Source organism: Camarhynchus parvulus, chromosome 2, assembly GCF_901933205.1.
Source record: "Camarhynchus parvulus chromosome 2, STF_HiC, whole genome shotgun sequence".
NCBI classification, from domain to species: domain Eukaryota; kingdom Metazoa; phylum Chordata; class Aves; order Passeriformes; family Thraupidae; genus Camarhynchus; species Camarhynchus parvulus.
In genome coordinates this window covers 25,836,276-25,853,925 of record NC_044572.1, presented here as the reverse complement: position 1 = coordinate 25,853,925, position 17,650 = coordinate 25,836,276, and the positions used below count along the sequence as shown (strand labels likewise).

Genomic DNA, 17,650 nt, shown 5'->3' with positions numbered 1-17,650 from the left:
ATTTTTTCTTCCTCCCCACCTAGAAGATGGATACTCTGTTACAGATACACAGTTACTCTGACTGGGGAGGAGGTCTTCTCCTTCCCAATAGGAAGTAGGAAGCAGTCTCCTACAGCAAACAACACAAGGTCCATGTGGCACGATACCACATGTGGCTTTGTCTATCATCGCATTATTTAAGTGCTCAGTAGAATCAAATGTCATTCTTAATAACAGCACGCATGTTTTCCTAGCATTTTAAACCATATTGTTCTATTCTGCTTTAGAAAGTTGGTGTTTTGTGTGTGTACATATACTCTGTAAAATGTTATGTACAGTTACCCAGAGCACCCGTGCCCAGGGGCGCAGCCTGCCACTAGATGGCTTTAGCACTTCAGAGACCAGCCTGGGTGTGAGGTCTGGTGAGGGAGTTTGAACACACCAAGTGGGAAATGCTGGTTTCCCTTTGTCAGTCAAGACTCTCCCCGTTGTCCTGCAGCAGTGAAAGGTGGCTGGGCAAGCTGTACACACTAAAAGTTTCCTTTACATGCTTTTCATTTGTCTGCTTCTCTACAGACCATTAGTCTGTGTGAATAAATGGCCTACCCTGGCTTCATGGTTGTACAAATCACAGAGCAATGCAAGGAACTGGAAAACATTCTTGGTACTAGAGTAGTGCTCAGGTCATATATGCATTATCAGCATAATTTCCTACATTGCCATGTTGAAAACTGCCAGCTGCTTTAAATACCAAGGGAAAGACACAACCATGCCAGCTAGGCCTGATGGTTAGCAGGGCCCCAGGCACCACACACAATGAAAGGTGAGAAACTGCCAGCCCCCATAGATAATAAAATGGGAAGTAGGGGTTTCCTGGGACACTGACCAAAGAGGAGGCACCAGTGCCACTGAATCAGAAACATCAGACAGGGATGTCACCAAAGCCAGTAATGGAAGGTATGAAGAGGAGTTGGTGACTTCTTTGCAAGGACAAGAGGCTGGTGCATGGTGGGAACCTGGCAGAGGAGAAGGGGCATAGGAAGTGAATGCTGTAACTGGAGCAGAATTCTAGAAGTTCATGCTATTTGGAAGAGGACTACTGCCACTACATTCATGACTTATTTCTGAGACTTGGTACCTTTTTGCTGGGCTCTTGGCTGACCCTGTTTGCCTGCTCTGTTGTCCTGGCTTGGACATGGACATGTGCACAGCTCATGTGGTGCTCATGAGCAGGAGCCTGTGTGATGATAAAGTGCTTGTGCGTAATCAAGGAGGGGCTGCAAGGCTGGAACATCTATCAAAATTACAACAATGGAATGTAATCAGCATGAGCCAAAAGATCACAACATTTTAGCATGCAAGAACACCTTCAGCAGAGTTGAGCTGAGATTTACCAGGGAACAGTAAACAAAAAGATAACTGCAGCTAATAAAATGGGTGTAGCTGTATTTTTGTTAGAAAACAAGAAATCACCCCAAAAGTAACAATTTATTAATTTAAAAACAAAACAAGAAAAAACTCATAATTAAAAAACAAGAACTTTAGCTTTGTAAATTTTACAAATTGTGTAACTACTGACCTGAAAGCCTGATTACTAATTGCAACAACCAAAACCCATAGTGCCAGAATATACACATTCATAATCCAAAACACTGCAAAGATATAAGTATTAAAGTGAGCATGTAATTTAACTTAGTGATAGAATTTGACACACAGTTATAGTCGAGGTGAAAGCCTTACAGATTAATTTTCTTTACATGAGAAAATGAGACACTGTATGTTGGTAGTTGCATTCACCTCAACATGGAAATTATCAGGGAAATTTATTAAATGTTACTACACAAGAATAAAAAACAAACTCTTGACACTTACCAATCCTCATTTACATAAACCAAAACCTTTATTGCCTGTATTTATATAAATAGGGTATCATACAGTAAGCCCCAGTTTACATTTATATATGGAGAACATTTTGAAGAGCTCTTCAACAGCAATGTGAAGTGTGCAAAAATACTGGAATGAGAAATAAATATTCTAAAAAGAAAAACAAAGGAACTGCTCTCCCATGCCTAGAAATATCAAGTACCTCTTAGATTTTTAACTTAAAAAATTATCTTTGCCAATTTTAGATCAAAATAAATGTAGCAGATGTGTTACAACATTAATGCTAACTCAGAAAATATAACCCAAAGTTCTGAATGTAATCTTGTACATCCACAGTACATGTACATCTTGTACATTTCCATATTTTATCTTCTTGAAACTACACTAGAGCACATAGAACTAGTGGTATATTACAATATATTCTCTTTGAAACACCAATTTTCACAGTCCTGGCAAACAGTACCAGTTTATTGCTAGCATTCCATTTAGTATTTCATAGCACACAAGTGTTGAGTAACTCATATACTGTAAATAAACACACACCAAGTAAACTGATGTTATTATCACATACCTTAAAACAGGTTTGTTTTTTTCCCTAATTTGTGTGAATGTTGCCTACAAAGTCAAGGACAACAATACCAATTAGCTCCTAGCACAGTATTAGCAAAATATCATTGATGTTCTCTCAAGTTAATAATCTTAATTCCAGCTGGTAACACATCGAGAAGTACTCTGATCAATTACTCAAAACTGGGAGCAGATGGGTGTCCACTAGTAACCAGAAGTAAGATTTATACAGGTTGATTCCACACTTCCCAATATATTTCAGAAGTACAGGGAAATGCTGATTATCTCAAAGTCTTCAAATATTTTTGTAGTCAAAACAGCACGTAGTTTAAAACTTACATATTTACAAGTCTCCAGTCCTTGAAATTTCAGATCTTCACAGTACTAAGTTAAAAATTTATCAGATACAACCTCCTATAGTTTACCTGCACTCTGCACTGAAACAGTCACATGACTTCACAGGGAGCTCTTCTCTAAGATACAGACATCACTAGGAGAGAAAACCCCCAAATTCTTCAGCATTAAAATCTGCATCAGCTAGATATATAGCCTAGTTAAGTAAGAACTTGAATTGTAAAGACATTGCTTTACTATCAACAAAACCTGGGAACAGAAAGAAAAGGATTTTTCTTTAAAATAAAAATGTTTAGAAGGCAGTTAGCAGTGGCATTTCGAATAAACTTACAAGGAAGCAAACAAACATTTGCATACAAGACAGTGATCAAACAATGAACAGAGTAATCCACAGCATTACTTTGCCATCTTCTTTTCAAGTGTTTATTTTGAAGGTCTGCTTTCACAGCATATAAAGTCAGCTTTGGGACCAATCAGCATTATCCTGAAAACTTTTTTAATAAAGGTCTTCTTTGTATTTTAGCAAATTCAAAGAGTCCACAATTCCAGGAGTGCTTTTCTTCAGTCCTCTGAATAAGGGCCATGCACTGTACCTATAGGCTCACTTCAGGAATACCTGTTTCTACCAAGCACAGTCATACACACATCATTTTACTACTTTGATACCAATTTATTTTTTCACAGTAAGTCACAAATTACCTTTCTCTAAAATATCTGCTTGGACTATGATGGACATCCATTAGAGAGCCACACATTTTCTAACAGTATTTATGCCTGGACAGTCTCTGCTGGGACAAGATTCCCTGTTGTATCCAGCTGCATACACTTACAAGAGCAGGCAGAAACTGGGCACTCAGTATGGTCCCTAAATAGCAACAGCCAAAAAAAAAAAAGCAGGTAAAATAATTTTGCAATTATACATTTTACTATGTGCAGAGCTATAGCATCTCAGAAAAACTCAGCATCACAGTTCAGTTTTATTATTTAAATTTTATAATGATAAATACAAGGAAGGAGACATGGTCTACTCAGTGCAGAACACATATGTGAAATAACAAAATTTTAACATCAACTTACCTGAACCAGCTCAGCATATGTCCAGCATGTCCACCATGCCTACAGTTGTGACACCAAGTAAACCAGTTGTTGAACTGGGCTAACTTCTTGTCTTTGCTAAGATCCACTTTTTCATCTGACTTGGATCCTCCTGTCCAGAGGCAAACCCACCCCCACAAATATGGCTGTAAATCATTACACTTCATTTACATTTCAGTCCCAGAAACACCATTAAAATTATTTTGAAATAAGGAACATTATATGAAAAAGCATTGTGATTTTAAAATAGAAGTCAGTAAAAATATTAAGAGCTGGAAGAGTGCCAAAAAAGAATTAGACTGCTAAACTGTTGCTTATCTTATCTTATAGATATGCTAAACTACTCTATTAAACAAGTTTTACAGACAGAATCTCGTTCAATGGTGATTTATGCCTTATTGATTGATTTATAATCCATTGAATTATGGGCCTGTTCTGCTGCACATGAAATCTTCTGCTTTATAAAAAATATCAACAAAATCTACGTTACGAATTGGAAAAAGTTCAATACATAACAAAGATCAGTGAAAGAATGAGAAGAGGTAAATAAAAACGACAACTGTACAGCTGCTCGTGGCTCTGTAATAGACTGACTTAAAAATATGGACAAAATCCTTTTCATTTAGGCATTATATAATGCCAAGCCAAAGGCATTTACAACCAAACAATTCCAGTCATAATACCTCTTAGCTCTGACAGCATGCTTTCTTTCATACTTAGTAACAGAAAGTACACCACACATCTCTTCCTCTTCCAGCTAAAAATTAATTAATTTACATTCAATGATTTATGTAGCATGCCTACAATTGATCACAAGAAAACACACTCCCCATTTCTTTCAGTGGTAAAGCTCACAATACTGATCCTCACAATACTTGGATCTTTATATCTGTCTAACCATGGAATTTGACTGACAATCTCATGGAAAACTGTGAGAAACAAGTTATTATGCATACTGTCTGACCATTAAGAATTGAAACAAAGGTTTCATCCCAAAATTAGATGGGATGTAAACAAGTTCTCAATTATGGCTGAGTATGAATATTGACAGTATAAGCACAAATAGAAAAAAGAAGTGCAACAGAAGATCTTTCAATAGGAAATGCTAATTTGGCCTCCAACTAGTACTGCAGCTGAACTAAAACCCTTTGTGTCATACCTGGACAGCTGGAAACTGGTGTTCCCATATTAATCAGGCAAAGTGCACAGCGGGGAAGGGGCTTACGGCAACCAGGACAGCTCGTAACTTTGGACTTGGTGGGTGAACCGCTGACTCCATATTGGCTAAAACCTCGCCCCTGGTGAGGAATAGCTGAGCAGCTGTAAGAGATTGATTTTCCACAGAAATTGCAACTCACAAACACCTAAAGAGAACAAATGCCCGTTAATTTTTTGGTTTGGTTCCACTTTTGCTACACCTGTGAGTGAATCCATTCAAGGTAATTAACATTTATTTACCAGACATTCTAGAGAGTGCTCTGGAAAGCCAAGGATACTTGTGAAGGAGTTCTTAACATCTTGGCTTATAGATAAGGCACACAGCCCTGCCCTGAGCAGTAGACCTTAATGATGCTCACTAACTTCAAAAGCACATAGAAACATGTACAGTTGCTAAAACTTTGAAAGATATTATTTAAGGTATTATAATAAAAGCTGTATCTTCAGTAATAGAAGAAATTAGGTTTATTCTACTTACTATATAAAGTTTAGTCTCTCTGTTATAGTCAGATGACTCACACTACAATCCTCAATATAAGGATTATCCTAATATTATTTATCTACATCCCTTGTGTCACAAGTTGTGACTTGACACCAAGGAGCACATATTTCAAATTCTTTAGGGCTATTTATCTTAAACAACATACGGAAGGAGCAGTAAACTCAACTCCCTCCCACTTGGAACAACTCTGCTTAAACAGCTATGACTGATAAATGAATTCAAAACCAGCTTTCCTCAGAAACTCTCAGGCCCTAAAGCTCATAATGAACATACTTAGCAGACATGAGAGAGTAAACGGTGCCATGGTAAGACCATGCTGGCTGAAACTGCCACCAGATGTTAAGAAGATAGCACTTGGGCAGGGCGTTAGTTTTTAGGTCAGTGTACGTTCAGAACTGATAATGAAAGTTGCTGCTGTTCACTTTAGTTTCAGGTTCAAGGGCTTCAAAACAGCTCTGAAGTTTTTTCAATTAAAACAAAAGCAATTTGAACTAGTTCCATGGTTTCAGCATCAGTCTCACCCTGACACAGAATTCAGGGTGATACATCTCTGATTTCATTTTTCAGCATGTGAGAGAAAAAAAATCAAATGAGTTCCCAGTTTCTCCAGAAGAAAAGTGTTGATAGGTTACAGTTTCTGAAAGACCTGTTATTTGAAAAAAAACTGACACCTCCTTTTTTTAGGACAGGCTAAGCTGAAGTCTTTCTTTTGCACATAACTCCTCATGAAAACCAAAATATAACTAGCAAGGGTTTTTTTACAGAAGTACCATGCCACGTTCCTTTCTGAACTGGTCATATTTCATACAGGATTTATATTTACCTGGGCTAAAGGCTTTGAGCTGGGATCCAGCTTACTCCTATGAATATCAAATTCTGCACGTTTATGCCAAAACCTCCAGGCATCTAGAAGATTCCTGTAGTTCTCAATCCAGTACTGAACCCTTTCATCCTTAAGTACATCTGATGGAGAACCCTAAAGTAGGCAGGAAAAAATGTCAGAGACACATTAAAGGCACAAAATACATATTACTCACTTTTTCAAAAGCATTTACAAAGTGTACTACAAGATATAAGAAATAATACAGTGCCATTTATCCTGGAAAAAGATGAATTTTCTGTGAAATTGTAATGTGAGTTTGATAAATGTTTTCTTCAGTTTCTCTCTGGTTGAAAATACTTGCGCTGCTACGTCCTCCTAAGAACTCATGTCTGTGAGATGAAGGATTTCAAACTTCTGTCATGCTTCACAATCTGTCATGACTGCATATGCAGTTAAATACACTGCTGGCAATAGCTGCTACTGTGTAAGGGCCAAGGTAAATCCATTATTTAAAAAAAACAAACTCAAAGCCTACAAGCAAACAAAAAACCTTATTTTTGTTCCCTACCAAAATCCTGAAAGCAAAAACAAAAAAAAAATTCCTGAAAATGTCAGGAAACACATCAGCAATAAGCAGATAAATGGGTATTCCCAGTTCAGCTGTGAAAAGGATTACAATTTTCTTTTGTCTCTTTCCCCTATCTCCTCAAGCTACCTCAACCAGAGAGTGTGAAGACACACTTACCAGTTAACAATGAGTTTTTCAGATGACTCCACAAAAATAACCAAAGAACCAATTGTCCCAATTTAATACAGAAAATACTTTTTAGTTCATAAGATAAAGAAACTACGTTTAGTTTTCCTCCATAAAATTTATTTTGGAATGAAACACTAACCTGTAGCATGCAATAGCTTGCTGTCTGGACATCTCCAGTTCGGTCAACATAACTTTCCATCAAGTCAACTCCATCTTTTGTTAGCCCTGTTAACAGTATTCCCTCCAAATTCCCAGCCTCCTTCATTTCATTTGTCAGCTTTTCAATAAACCTGTTGAGCTATAAAAAAATATATATGAAGAAATATATAAATACATGTAAAAACAGCATCTGCAGCTAACAGAATGCATTGCTTGCTGGATGTTATGCAGGAAAAGTTAAATTACTTTATCATATGAAACTGCATGAAATCAAGTATTTATAAACAAACTTTAGGCTTCCTGATAGAAAATGCAAGGAGAGAGGTTATGTATTCTTAGAATACTTTGGTGAATTTAAAATAGAACATTTCTGCTGCAAAACCAAACCATAACTTGAGAGAACATTAACACCTGGAAATAAATACTGAAGAAATAGAAATACTCTCCAGTAAAACAGGTGTACAGTTAATGCAACTGCATTTGAACTACCATGTAATGAATACTCACAAAAACCTCCAAAACCACAAAACCAATGAAGCCCCCAAACCAACCAACCAAAAACAGAATCTAAAATTAACCTGGAAGTACAAACTAAAAACCACATGATACCATACCTTATATACTACTGTGATAAGAAAAAATAAATCACTCATGACTCATTATTTCCACTGTTCACCCCTCCACCCCAGTTTCTTCTGCCACTGGATAAAGCCCAGTTTAAAAGTTTGTTTAAAAGTGCAATCACAAACTTACCTGAGCATCATTAAGGAACTTGCAAGCAAATGCCACTCTGTCTCGTACAGCTACATTATTTTCATACTTCAGAGAGAAAAATGGGAATTACTGACATCAAATACATGTTTCCATTTTCCAACACAATATAAAAACCAGAACACTTGCACTACTGCGTAACTAATACAATGAAATTGATTGTGTACAAAGAAAATGTGACATCTGGAGAAGGCTAACTCTAAATATCAGCTTACTTGTTTGTACTCAGATACAGATATCAGAGGAAAACCGCAGATATGGGAACAATCTACCCAGAAAGTCTGGTACAACATATCCTACATGTGAAACTCTACAAAAATAAACTTTGCAAGTCCTGTAGAGGACTTAGTGCTTCCAGCATGTATAGCCAGGTGTCCCATCAAGTCACAGTCAGAAGAAAAACAAACCAAGTTCCACTTACTGTATTTACATAATAACTAGCCTAACCACTCATTCCTTCCTTAAATTGCAAACAAAAGTTAACAAAGCAAACAAAACACCCTAAGCAAACAAAAACTAAACATCCAGAATTAATTTCCCAGAAGTATATTAGCACTTGGGGTCCAGCAGTGTATTTTTACTTTTTATTCATTTTACTAGATGTGACACTGCAGAAAAAAAATACTTCTCTATATCAATTCTCACACTTAGCTATGCCTGTATTTTTCCCTGATGTTCTCAGATTAGAAATTGTGACTGCCAAAACAAGATGTGCTTGGCAAAATCTTTCATGCAGACATCAACAGGTCTCACTGAAGGAAAAATTAAAATTAAACCCAAACAAACAGCACCTTATCACATGTGAATTGCCAGTTCATCAATTAAAAAAAATCTATAAAAGTACTACCCAACATCCAGAGAACAACAATACTCTCTCTCAAAGACAGGCAGAAAGAAAGAAAGAAAAAAAAAAAGATTCAGGTTTCTCTCCTCTGGGATTCTAGCCATTTTTGTTTTTCATTACCCTAAGAGCATCAAATTATGACAACTTCACTTTCAACAGCTTTGGGCCAATTACTCTGCTGCACTACAGGAGTCTTCTCCAAGGCTAAATAATTCCTACTGAATCAGGTATTTCTACTGATCTCTAACCAGGAATCAAGTACATTAACTCCTCCAAAGGCTCAAAGTATCTCATGATTAAAGATTTTGTTTGCCCTTTAAATGGCATTTCTGTATCACTTCCAGAAGCTCTGGAACTACTCTATTTACTCTTTCAACAAAATGAAATTATTTTAACAAGTAAGCAAGGGAAAATAAAATACACTTCATTGCAAATGTAGCTTGATGAAAGTTCTGCAAACTCCCCTGCATTTAGTCTGCTTTTTGCAATTCCACTATTAATTGCTTTAATTTCTTTCCACTGCTTACATTACTTTGATAATGTATTTCTAGAGGCTTAATAACTCCATGCTAAAAATAAAATTCCTCTAAAAATGTTTTAACTCTAATCTATATTTTGGCTGCTCATGCATGACTTATTCACTAATATGAGATGTCTCTTCTGCAGACAGATATGCTATATGCCAGCACTAGGATAAAAGAATAGGTTTATATTCGATTAATTCTTGGAGTATATAGGACTCCCCCTACATAAGTGCATGTATCTACAGGCTCCTATTGCATAAAGAAATTTTAATCTAACACAGAAATTTACTCACCAAAACACCATCATATGAACCAGACTCACTCGTCAGGAAAGCAAACATAGCACACAAGTAGGGATTGTTCAACTGCAGTCTCAGAGTACTGCACATTTCTCTCCAAAGTGAGTTCTTCTCATCTGTGTAGCCTGACAGAGCCATTGCTACAACATTAAGGTTCAGATCACCTGATTTATGAAAAGTGAAAGAATATTATTCAAGTTAAGAACTTAAAAAAGCTCCAGTTAAAACTGTAAATGAAAGCATCCATTTGAAACACAATGTTTTGTCAGGATTCAACATAAAATGCAGTAGAATTAACACTACCTAAATTAATGTGCATACACTACCACGTATAGTAGCTTCTGCTTTAAATGCCTTTGTTCAGGTAAGTCAGCATCTACATGCATGACAGCCTCTTTAAACATCACCACACTACTTGTGGTATTTTGAAATAGCTATCACAAAAGATTGTCATTATCATAATTTATATCCACAAGAAGTGAAAAGGCAGGATTGTATATCCAGCCATTGTTTAACAGACCTAGCTGGAGAATTTTATACAAAAGTTTCAAGCCAAGAAGTTTCCTAAAAACAGAAAAACTATTAAATCTAAATATTCATTCTGCCAGAAAGTTCAATTTTATTCTTCAATTTGAAAATAGCACGTCTCCACTCTGACCCCTCCCTGTGGAAAGCACAGACAGACATTCTTTCCCCCAGCAGTTCCATTAAAGCAAAAAGAATCCCACTAGTTCAGAACATAAATCTTTCAGAGGCTTTTATCAGGAAGGAAATTCTGAAACACACGATCCATTTTAAATAGACAGTATGGCATATGGTAGTCAGATGAGTGAAATAGCAGGATTTGTCAAGCTCCAATACCAGTGTTTCAAGTAACAATTTTACAACGTAACAGGCATCTCTTCCATACTATCTTCCACAATTCTGTTAACAGAAAAAATCTACTAATGTGATATAGTGCCAAGATAAAAAACTAAACACAATACACACCTTTTCCTGAGGAAGCCCCTTTATTCAGAATTTGTATTGCTCGCCGTATGTCCAAGTTGAAAAGTGCTACAGCAGCAGCTCGCTCCCAGTCTCCCTCCTGTTCCAATGAATTTAGGAAAGGTTCCACATCTAAGTCTGTTCCCTTCTTTATCCACCCACAGAGCTGCAAAGCCAAAGATCTCTCTTCACTCAGATACTGAATAATATCTGCCTGTCTATCAGATCCACTCCTGCTGTGCCTGAGGTTCTCTGTTGCTCCTAGAAATGGGAAAGAAGTTAAATGATGCTTAAATCACAATTTCAATTGCAATCACAACACAAGGCTTTGATTTCAATCACAAAGCAAGGTACAAAAGCTGAGTATTGCATTTTAGTACTTTAACATAGCTTACAACTCCATGCAAGGAGCAGCATGCACAGAATTATTTTGATCTACTAAAAATTATGCACCTAAGCTTAACACATATTTCTCAGTCTTTTTTCTTTCTTCTACCACTTGTTACATTTGACAGGAATTCTCAGTATGTTCAAACTGAAAGTATATAATACACCATCAAGCACCTGCTCTACCAGCTCTCAGTCAGCATCAATGTGTCAGAAGCTTTCCCACCACTGAAGACTCATTTTCTGCTCCAAGAAGCATAGTTATTAACAAGATATATATTGAAGAGAGAAAGAAGTATTCAAATAATAAATTATACTAAGAAAGATTTCAGCAAGCATGAGAGGTAGAATGTGATGACTCAGGGCTGATCACCACTTCAGAACAGGTCAGCTTATTTAAATGTAGTTACAAATGTACTTAATACAACAGCAGTGACAACAGCAAAGTCACCTTTCTAGAACCACACCCTGATGTGGAGCTTTGAAAAATATAATATTCTGTAGGGAATAAAATATTATGCAAAAAAGTATAATATGCAGGGAGCAAGAATTCTTAGCACCATAGTCAAAACTCAAATGTTTGAAACAGTTCAAAGATTTGGTTCTGAGGATACTATGCTTCTACAATTACTGACTTTCCAAGAACACTGAAAACTCTGGAAGTTCCTGTTAACTTACATTATTAAAACACAAACAGAAATACTTTGTTTTTGTATTTTTGAATAGTCTCTTTGAACAATTGCCAAAGACAAATTCATGAGTGCATCACTCTGCAAACATAGTACAACAATACTTAGTAAAGTTAGAACATTCTTACCCAAAGATGACTTCACAATTGATTTAATGCCAGTGTAAACTAAGGGACCTTTGTTTCCTGTAAGTTTTTGATCCATATCTTCAGTATACTGCTTCATAAGTATTTTCATGTATAGGAAGCTTAATTTTTCACAAAAAATGTTTTTAAAAAATTGAAGTCACATCCTGTTAACATATACAAAATATTTACACGATGTTGCATTGTATTTAAAGATTTTAATGCATTTTATATAAGTGGTTTACATATAAAGGTATATTACTTCCTTAGGACAAAAACTACAATAAAATAAAGGATATAATGCAGAGTGTACCAAAGGGACTTCAGCTGAGGATCTTCATTTCCAGCTAGGAGGTGATTTCTCCAAACCTGTTCAGTATCAAGACCATACCTTGAGAGAGCTCTGAGGCGCATTTTGGTTGCTATGTCTTTTTCCAAGGAGCTAGCCTTTCCCTCTTCTGTACACTCATACAAATGTCGTCCGCAAGCCCACATTAAGGATGTCACTGGGCTCCACGCAAGAGAAATTCTTTCAAAAACGGTGAAGTCGGACATAGTCCTGTTGGGAGTCACTACTACCATTCGGTTCTGACTTGTGGGATGCCAGGCAAATGAAGCAATGTAATTTTCACATGGTTGGACACTTCTCTCAATTATTGTTGGCTCAGTTTCATCTCCAATAGGGGTGGGAGTATGCTGCATGTCATACAGTCTAATGATGTTACTATCCCTTGTTAAAGTAGCTAACAGTCCAGTCCTTGTTGGACACCATGCAACTTTTGTTAAGGGTTTTGGTTGTTCTGTCAGGGTCAAAACAGGCTTTTCAAACTTTCTTAAATCCCATATGGCAACCTGACCTTCATAGAAGGAAGCAACACGATCATGGAAATAGGGATCAACAGTCACTCCTTGGACAGCCTTGGTGTTCACAAATATTTTTTGGCTTGTGTTCCTAAGATCAAAGATAGCCAGATTTCGATGCATTCCAGCTAACAGCAGTTTCTGATCCCGTGGAAGCCAACAGAGAGAGAGACAAGCATCATTCTGTCCTAATTCATACAGTGGTTTTGTAACTACCAGGCCTGCCTCTGCATCTCCTGCTGAAAGCCTCACTTTCTCTGTAGCAACTGCAGTCTCTGGGGCATATTTGCTGCTGATATCCCAGATCAGTACAGAAAAGTCAGCCCGATGTTTATCCAGCCCAGCAGCAAGCCAGTTGCTGTCCAGGGGGTTCCAGGCCAGGGTATTGCACTGCCGAGCGTGCTTGGGAACAAACTCTTTGCCAATCAAATCTTTGGATTTGGAGTTGTGATCTTGCCCGAGGCTGGTAAGCACCACTCGGCCATTGGCCTGTCCAACAGCGAGGAGACACTCAGGATCGTACTTGGGATACCAAGCCACACATTTCATGTAGGGAGTATCCGAGTTTATTGATAGCAGCGTAGCCGTAGTTTCCTCTGACAAGCGCAAGGACCCTGCCTTGAGCTCTGAGCTTACAGCAGAGTCAATGTGATAAAGGCTCAGCTCTGAATCACACACAACAAATCTGTCAACGTGGTGTGGGGCCCACAGGATATCAGGTTTGGAGCCACTCATGGCTAGGGTAAGCTGACACACAATTTAAGGTCTGCTAAGAAGATTCAGGTGATATCCATGCATACGGAAACTGTTGAGAAAATAATTTGTAGGAACATTACCAAAACCCAAGTTCTTTACCTGAAATCATCATTAAACAAACAAAACCAAATTACTTTTAGCCCAAGAGTTTATCTCATAACACATTCCAGGCCAAGTCATTAAGCAATCTCCTCACAACACTTGTTGTTTTTGCTGGTATGTACGTACTGAGGCAGAACCAACACGGCCACCTACAAACTGATGACAACAGGATTTGCTGTGTTTACAAACTCCACACCAGTATTAAGCAAGAAGACATTACCCGAGATGCGCTGTGGCAGGATACGTGGGTGTGCCGCTCGGAAAGAGCCACGCCCTCAAACATCTAGAAGAAAATGTCCCCGCCTAATTAAAAAGCACTAAGTGACAAAAATTAGAGTCTGGCAGTTTTGTCTAAAGCCTGCTCCATAGGCTAGAAAGGCTTCCTGTCTTGGAAGATTTCAACAGAAACTAAAATTGTCATCTTATTGTACAGTTCCCAGTCCCACCACGTGCCCCAATGCTATCCTGTCTCGGCTCGAATTTAGTCCAGCAACATTCAAAAAGGCACATTACTGCCAAAACTCCCTTTACGCTTGCGGCAGCTACTAGCACCACACGTGCTTACATACAAACAGACCCCACAGATCCTACACACTCTGCTATTACTGTGGAAAAGAGAGGCAAGATCGGGAAGTATGAAAAACCAGCATTATTTACTACGCTTGGGCCGCCCCTGTGCGCCTGCAGGTCACCCCCGCCCCCGCCCGCCGCCCGTTCCCGGCAGGAGACGCGGAGCGCGGAGGCGGCCGCAAGAGCGGCCCGGAGCCGGGAGACCGCCACCCTGCCACCCACCGTCGGTCCGTCCGTCCGTTCCCGGGCGCATCCAGCGCTCACCCAGCCTGCGGGAGGCTCCAGCCCGGCCGCCGCCAGCGGCCCCGCCGCCCGCGCAGGGGAACGGGAAGCGCACCAGGGCTTCCGGCGGCGGCCGCGGCTCTTCCGGCGCGCTGGGGAAGCGGAAGCACCGCTCGCGCGCGCGCTTCCGGCCGCGGTCCGCGCCCTCCCTCAGCGGCCCCGGGCGGAGCGGGCCGGGCTGAGCAGGGCCGGGCTCGGCTCGGCTCGGGGCTCGGGGCTCGGGGCTCGGGGCTCGGGGAGAGCCCCGGGCTGGAGAGAGCCGGGAGCCCTCGGGACGCAATTCCTGGCAATGGGCTCCAGGGTGGCCCTGCTGGAGCAGGGGGGGTTGGACCAGAGCACCCACTGCGGCTCCTTCCAGCCTGAATCATTCTGTGCCCGTCTAATTCTGATGCCTTTTGAGATTACCTAAAAACAGAGGCCAGACAAAATAAAGAGAATAAAAAGCGGTTATATTTATTGAAGGGCCTCCAGGTACTTTGAAGGGCAGACGAAGCTCCCTCAGGGGCTGAACCCAAAAATGGACCGCGGTTCACAGGTTTTCATACTTTCATAAGTTTGATTCCTTTGCATATTAGGGGTTAATCTTCCAATTAGAGCTTCAAGTAATGAAGTCATTACCCAAGTTTGCTGCCCTCACGCCCCCCTCACTTTTGTTTGCATTTCTTACAGCTCACAATGTATATGGAGTTTAGAGTTAAACACTAGAGAACTGCAGGATTACAAATATATGAAATATATAAAAGCTGAAATTTTAAGGTATCAAATCCACCACCCCTGCCAAGGACACCTCCCAGTGTACCAGGCTGCTCAGAGCCCCGTCCAGCCTGGCCTTGAACACTTCCAAGGATGGGACATCTCAGCTTCTCAGGGCAGCCTGTGCCACTGCCTCGCCACCCTCACAGCAAAGAATTTCTCCCTCATATCCAGTCTCACTCTGTCCCCTCTTCCTGGGGACCTACAAACAGCCAAAGCACGGGGGTAGGGCACTGCGTGCCATCTCTGGGCAACTTTTCCCATTATTTGATGACACAATTATAAAGTTTTCTTACATATAAAAAACCAAAAAACTTTACCTAGAAAAAACCAAAAACATATTTCCTCACTTTTGTGTAGTTAGGATTTTACAACCTGTTTTTCTGCAAGCCATGGAGATGTGAACTGTTTCCTTTTTCCTTTTGTTTTCAACGCTCTTTAAAATTTTCTGTAATAAAAGTTATAAACTGAAGTGCTAATTTGACAATTTCAGAGTCTCTCAGAGTAACTTCCTTCATATAGGAACAGTGGTATTTGGCCTGGAAATATTTAAACATCACACTTTTAAAGTTTTCTTCAGCACTGTTAGAGTCAGGACATTAGCTCCTTACTTTAGCTGCTTTTCTTACTTCCTTTTTTATTAAAGAAAGGAAATTAATATACTTTGGCTTCCTTATTAAATATTTTCCTACTTTATTTTTTGAATTACAGCATATAATTTTTAATGGCCTTTCCAATGTTTTTATAACTTAGCAAAACATTTTTAAGAAAATGTATGATAAGTCATTGTTCATCCATCTTTTCTATAATCTGCAGATATTCAGTGCCTTTTGTTTAAAAATGTGTATGGAATGGCTTTGGACATCATTTGTGTTAATGTCTGTTGTCTTTTTTTCTTGTCTCTAAGCATAGTGGAGAATTTGTATAACAAACTACATTTTATTTGTTAATTTTTCACAACGTTCATTAATTTAAGACACAAATGTCATTTAGTGCTGCAACAACTAGTTGTTTTAGATTTTGTTGTAATATTCCTTCCATTTAAAAAGCACTTTTCTTCATAAAACAAGCTGGTTTTTTCCTTAATATCAGAAATCTTTAAGAGCTCAGCAGTTTTGATAAGTAAAATAGACCAAACCATGTGGGAGAATACAAAAGTAATTCAGATTAAGTAGTCTATCATATGTCAAAGGCAAAATTGTCAGGCTGGATTTTCATGTTTATCTGTTTCATTTTCATCATTCCATTTCCTCTGCAGCTGGTGAAGTGGAACATAGTGACTTTTTCACATCTAAGAATCACCAAGATTTCCAAGAATCACTGGTGGTTCTTTTTCTAACAGAGATGAAATTCAGATTATGTATTCATAACATTTTTCCATGGGAAAGTATGGGAGTTCAGTTTACAAATGTAGGTAATACTTGCAATAATCACATCATCTAACTTTGATTCTAAAGGTAAGTTTTTCAGGTCCTAGGGAATCAGCAGCTTGCCTATCTGACATCCTGCTCATTTCTTGAGTCCCAATGATGGTCTGAATAAACTGCTAACAAATGCACAAGCTGCAGAAGGGCTGCTTCCTGTGTCTTTGGCACAAGAGAGATTTAGAGAGGTTAAAAATGAAAGATGGTATTTTGAAGCAGTAGCTTCAAAATATAAGAGCTATTTGGTGTTTCAGGATGCAAAAGAATGTTACCACCCGAGGGACCACTGTGTCATAGTTGCTAGAACTGTTACATGAACTGTTGGGATATAGATGTTTTATATTTGATCATTCTACCACATGCAGAAGTTATGTCTCCCATGTTGATCTCAACATAAGTACTGCAGCAGTGTTTCATTATTGAGGTTGTGAATTCCTCCAATGTTTCTGAACCTTTTAAACTCTTGGATCTTCACTTCTGCTTTCCATTCCCTGATTTACCCTTTTAGTTTGCATCTAGCTGTCTCCACATTTGCATCTTTGTCCAATGGCAGCATCTTTATTTGTAAATAATACAGAATATTTGTTTAGTTTTGAGGTTGTACCTAGGTGATTATTAATCTCTTCATCACCACTGCATAACAAGTGATTTTTATATTTCATTGTTTCTTGTAATTGATATAGTTAAATAAACTTACACATTTAAACCCCCAAATCATTAAGGATCTAATTCAGCTTGACTTTCATCAAGTCTCATTTTAATCCTACATTTTTGTCCTCTCAAATTGTGCCTGCACTTATGATCATTCCCTGTTATATTCCTTGTAAGATCTGCTTGTTTCTAATATGTATTTATATGTAACAATTGCTTTTATGTTGTAGTATCTCAAACTATTTTCAGCAATTTCTCTTTATGGATGATGTATCTTTTTTTTTCCT

At 38.6% G+C, this 17,650-nt stretch overlaps 1 protein-coding gene across 2 annotated transcripts; it reads right to left on the bottom strand.

Moving 5' to 3' along the window:
* Positions 1–1,458: 1,458 nt before the first annotated feature.
* Positions 1,459–14,615, bottom strand: MIOS (meiosis regulator for oocyte development). 2 transcript variants are annotated; one of them, XM_030943407.1, is made up of 11 exons: positions 14,476–14,615; positions 12,264–13,630; positions 11,968–12,066; positions 10,767–11,024; positions 9,771–9,940; positions 8,092–8,157; positions 7,319–7,477; positions 6,423–6,575; positions 5,039–5,243; positions 3,862–3,991; positions 1,459–3,649 (listed from the first exon to the last, which is right to left on the bottom strand). In XM_030943407.1, exons 2-11 carry the CDS (start codon positions 13,558–13,560, stop codon positions 3,553–3,555), a joined length of 2,634 nt encoding a protein of 877 aa, XP_030799267.1. In that variant the 5' UTR covers positions 13,561–13,630; positions 14,476–14,615; the 3' UTR covers positions 1,459–3,552. The 2 variants fall into 2 exon arrangements, with proteins under 2 accessions (XP_030799267.1, XP_030799268.1); XM_030943408.1 differs by having other exon boundaries at positions 14,518–14,599.
* Positions 14,616–17,650: the final 3,035 nt, after the last annotated feature.

Excerpts from the sequence above, each read along its gene's own strand:
- MIOS (XM_030943407.1), bottom strand. The coding sequence starts at position 13,560 with ATGAGTGGCTCCAAACCTGATATCCTGTGGGCCCCACACCACGTTGAC. Across the intron at positions 6,576-7,318 it reads CAAGCTATTGCATGCTACAG|GGTTCTCCATCAGATGTACT; the intron begins GTTAGTGTTTCA and ends TGCCTACTTTAG. Across the intron at positions 3,650-3,861 it reads CATATGCTGAGCTGGTTCAG|GGACCATACTGAGTGCCCAG; the intron begins GTAAGTTGATGT and ends GTTGCTATTTAG.